The sequence below is a fragment of the Sitophilus oryzae genome, unplaced genomic scaffold, assembly GCF_002938485.1.
Source record: "Sitophilus oryzae breed Bouriz unplaced genomic scaffold, Soryzae_2.0 scaffold_172_pilon_pilon, whole genome shotgun sequence".
Taxonomy (NCBI): Eukaryota; Metazoa; Arthropoda; class Insecta; order Coleoptera; family Curculionidae; genus Sitophilus; species Sitophilus oryzae.
The window spans coordinates 9,474,864-9,479,394 of NW_022146424.1; the positions used below are offsets into that span (position 1 = coordinate 9,474,864).

Here is a 4,531-nt window from a genome sequence, read left to right on the forward strand (position 1 = left end):
ATATGCTAATGAGCCACCCTCGTTCCGTTTGAAAAAATTGAGATATGATTAAAAATACGATTTGGGCATCTTTTAACCGGCCAGGACAAGGTACGAATAACATTTGACGATCAAATCTATTTTTCCAAGGCTCCTTGATTAAAAATTAATATTTTTAACACATCCATGGCACTCTAGATTGAAATTTACAATTCAATTTTGTTTTAAGCAAAAATGTCAAAAGTTGACATATGATATGTCATTCTATTCAGAATGTCATTTTCTATCGAATAAAAGTAAAAAAATACCGAGTTTTTTTTTAAATCAAAAGTTATTTCCGGTGAAACAGGAAGTGGTCGAAGAGAATTGAATACGTCAAACAATCCTAATTTATGTCATATACTAACACACCGAATCTCGTTTTTTATCTGGTAAAATAAAAAAGTTACAGGGGTGAGCCACTCTTGAGACGCACCAGGTATATACCTAACTCCACCTAACAATGACAGGAAGTGTAAATGAAAAAAAGTTTTGGAAACCTTGTAGTATTATTTAAAATATTTAATATTTAGATAAACAAATTGTTTCTATTGATATACACGTTACGAAAGCATGGGCCATCCCAAGCCTAATAAAGTTAATAGCTTTTAAATTATATGATGCTTACCTGAACGAAAGTTGTTTGTCCCTTGAAGAAATACCCCAAAATATTCACAACTGGATATTGAACAATTTCGGTCTTTTCAGGTAACATTATGTTGACATTGAAATATTTGAGAAATGGTTATTTAAACTAGTCTATTTCAAACCATCTTTGGGTGTTTAACGTGTTAAAAAATGGACCATTGGATGGTAAGCATTTTTTTAAAATGTTTTTTAACTATATTTGATATGAATATGCTATTTTACTCAATTTATAACGTTATAAACCACTAGAAAGTATTCTTTAAATGTATAGATATATTTGTCTGACCTTTTAGGGACTACTAGACTTGTTTATACCGTATAATCGATAAAAAACGGCGTCCAATTGGCTTGGAAATGCCAATCCTACATAGATACATAGCCATCCCTGCCGCGGTTTTTTTCGGTCTTCTGTTTTTTTTTATTACCGATTCTGAACCGTCCTAGAACTGTGATACGAATGCCCGAAGGAAATATGTGGCTATTTTTTTATTCTACTATTTAGGGTGGTGACAATTTTGATGCTTAACATTGGCATCTCAGAAACTACAAGACATACGAATTCGGTTAAATGGGACAAAAGTTGCGTAATTACAAGTTTGGCAAACACCTATGAAGAAAATCCCGGTATCTTGATTAGTTTTGGTTTTATGTTAAAAAAATGAAAATAATACGTTTATTTTAAATGACAATAGGTTCAGAACTATTGTATCTATTGCAACGTAAGTTGGTAGTTTTATATATTTTACCTCGGCCAATTAAATGCCGTTTTCAGAAAATTTCTAAGATTTCTAGATTTCGCACAACAGGCAAGTTTTTGTTTTCTTATGGACGCCATTTTCAATTTTTATACTATTAGATAGAGCGACAGAAAGTCTCTACGGTGGTATCTAATTTTTACTCATTATTATGTAAATTCACTAAAAAAATACATTTTTTAAAAATTCGCCTAAGATCAAGTCTGCCTTGGAAATCGAATTGACACTTTTTATGACAGCAAGTTCATTTTTGTTTACTCTATTAAGTGTCATTTCTGGACACAAAATTTTATAGTAGATAGTGTAAAATGTATTAACAGTCAACAATATGTTCACAAGTGAGGAAACACGAGATATGTATGATGTTTAAATAGAAATTACGATATGGCATCCGCAAGTTATAGAACATTGTATCCTGAAAGGACACAGCCTCATCGTACTACTTTCGCAAGGATTTCAGGAAATTTAGCAGTTGCTGGTAGCTTTAAAAAACAAGAGGGCAATATTTTAAAAGACTTAATAATGTGCCAGCTCAGATTGAAATAAATCCGGAAACTTCTAGCCGTAAAATAAGTCGCGAGTGTTGTATAAGTGATTATGTGTATATTATGTAGAGAAAATTATTAAATATAATAATTATTTTGTGCGTCCAAATTTGACGCTTAATAGAATAAACAAAAAATAACTTGCTGACATATAAAGTGTCAATTGGATTTTCAAGGCAGACTTGATACTAGACGATTTTTTAAAAAATCTATTTTTTTAGTGAATTTACATAATAATGAATAAAAATTAGATACCACCGTAGAGACTTTTTGTCGCTTTATCTAATAGTATAAAGATTTAAAATGGCTGCCATAAGAAAATAAAAACTTGACTGTTTTTTTGCTTGAAATTTTCTGAAAAGGGCATTTAATTGGCCGAGGTCAAAACTATAAAAATACCACCTTACGTTGCAATAGATACAATATTAGTTCTGAAGACATTGTCATTTAAAATAAACGTATTATTTTCATTTTTTTGACATAAATCCGAAACTAATCAAGATACCGGGGTTTTCTTCATAGGTGTTTGTCACACTTCTAATTACGCAACTGTTGTCCCATTTAACCGAATTCGTATCTCTCGTAGTTTCTGAGATGCCAATTTGGAGCATCGGGATTGTCACCACCCTGTATAGTTCTTTATCTTCTCTTATGTTAAATTAACACATTTTTATTATTTTTAGAAACTACTCCTGCTACTGTTTGTCATCTCATCAGTAAGTCCGACACCACATCATCCAAGAAATAAGCGATCTGTATTCCATAACCCAATCTTTTCGTCAGTGTTTCACAATGCCAATCCATCAACATCTTTTACTGAGAGATTTTTTCAAGGTAGTAGACATGGTGATTGGTATCGGCCTCATTATTATCCAGAATATACACCACATATTATAACATCAAGTGAACAAACTCCCGTTTCTACAGCAATAGCTGGAGATGCAGATACTGATGTAGTGGAAGCGTCTAGAAGTAACACTGCTCTAGGTTATGTCGGTGTGTATAAAGTTCACGGTGTTAGTGATGAGTATGGGTTACCAAAAACAAAAAGCTTACAGACAGACTATCCACAACTACCTGTTACAACCCACCAAGTTACCAGTTCTCCGGTATATGGATTACCAAAAGTAAAAACCTTAGAGGCACCAAGTAATCTTCACAATTACCCAGAATATCCACCATACTCTTTAATAGCTCACGATGAAGCTAAACGTTTTCCATTAGCTCACAATATTAGGGAGGAGTATGGATTGCCAAAAGTAAAAACTTTAGAGCTAGAGAGTAATCCACATTATTACCCACAATATCCACCACTAAGTGAACCAGATCATGAAGAAGCTACTGGTTCACCAATAATTAATAATATTAAAAATGAGTATGGATTACCCAAAGTAAAATCTTTAGATATTGCAAGTAATACATATTACTCAGAATATCCACCATATCTTGTAAAAGCTCAGAATGAAGCTACAAGTTCTCCGGTAAATCCAGATATTAGAGAAGAGTATGGGTTACCAAAGGTAAAAACCTTAGAATCGTGGAGTGAGAATAATCACACAACCCAGCCAAAAATTTCTACAGAGTATGGAGTTCCAACACAGAAATCTAATAAATTATTTGGCAATGAATTATCATCCTCATCTTTTCATCACGATTCTTTGAATAGTGACAAAATTTCAGCAAGCAAGAGTCTATTATTAGCTACAGAGCGTTCAGTCATCTCAGGAGGTGCAACTCGTTCAAACCAAGCTAGTTTTAACAATCTAAAGACATTATTATTGCATAGGCAACATAATAATCAACATACTAAAGCAACAACTTTAAATTCTCAATATGTACCACAAACATATGTGAATGTACCGAGTTCTTATAAGATTAACGTTATTCAACCTTCTTCAGAGTATGGCGTTCCTCACGAATACGTAACAGAAGTTAACCATAAAGCTCACATTGAACGAAGTCTTCCGAGATCACAAGAAGCTATAACACCAATTAATCCTGAAACTATACCTTATAAATCTGCTCAAATATCAACTCAATCTCGTTTAAAGCCTTTTGGAAGTTATCGGGAACGGAAGAAGCATAGGAAGGTACAGTACCATGAAGAACGTACTGCTCCAGAGAACTACCACATACCGCCACTGGGTGTTCTTCCAGGTGGCATATTCGGTGGACCTTGGGAGAGTGTAGCTCCTGAACATGGTCTACCGAAAACCAAACCTCCTCGAGACTTTTTAGAAGGGAGTGGTAAGGTGAGAGGTAATCACTCACAGAATCAAGAGATAAGGGGGTTTAAAATAAAACCTGTTCCCTGGTATGGACCATATTGATTATTATATATTTGTAATATTTGTATTTTGTATAGGCTTGTTGATTTGTAAATAAAGTGCATTCAATTTTGTGTTGCGTTTTTTTTTTAATTTATACAATGAATGCAGTTAGCTTTGGTATTTAATAATAAAACAAAATATTTGATAAATGAGTTTAAAAAAGGCTATTTTTGTGGAGATGTAAAAAAGAGAATTTTTTTTATAATTTAGATTATGTTATTGAGAACTTAATACT

The 4,531-nt window shown here is 33.0% G+C and overlaps 1 protein-coding gene across 1 annotated transcript; it reads left to right on the top strand.

Annotated features, from left to right (window-relative positions):
* Positions 1–539: 539 nt before the first annotated feature.
* On the top strand, positions 540–4,296 carry LOC115881576. Its single transcript, XM_030899119.1, has 2 exons — positions 540–831; positions 2,650–4,296. Exons 1-2 carry the CDS (start codon positions 817–819, stop codon positions 4,294–4,296), a joined length of 1,662 nt encoding a protein of 553 aa, XP_030754979.1. The 5' UTR covers positions 540–816.
* Positions 4,297–4,531: the final 235 nt, after the last annotated feature.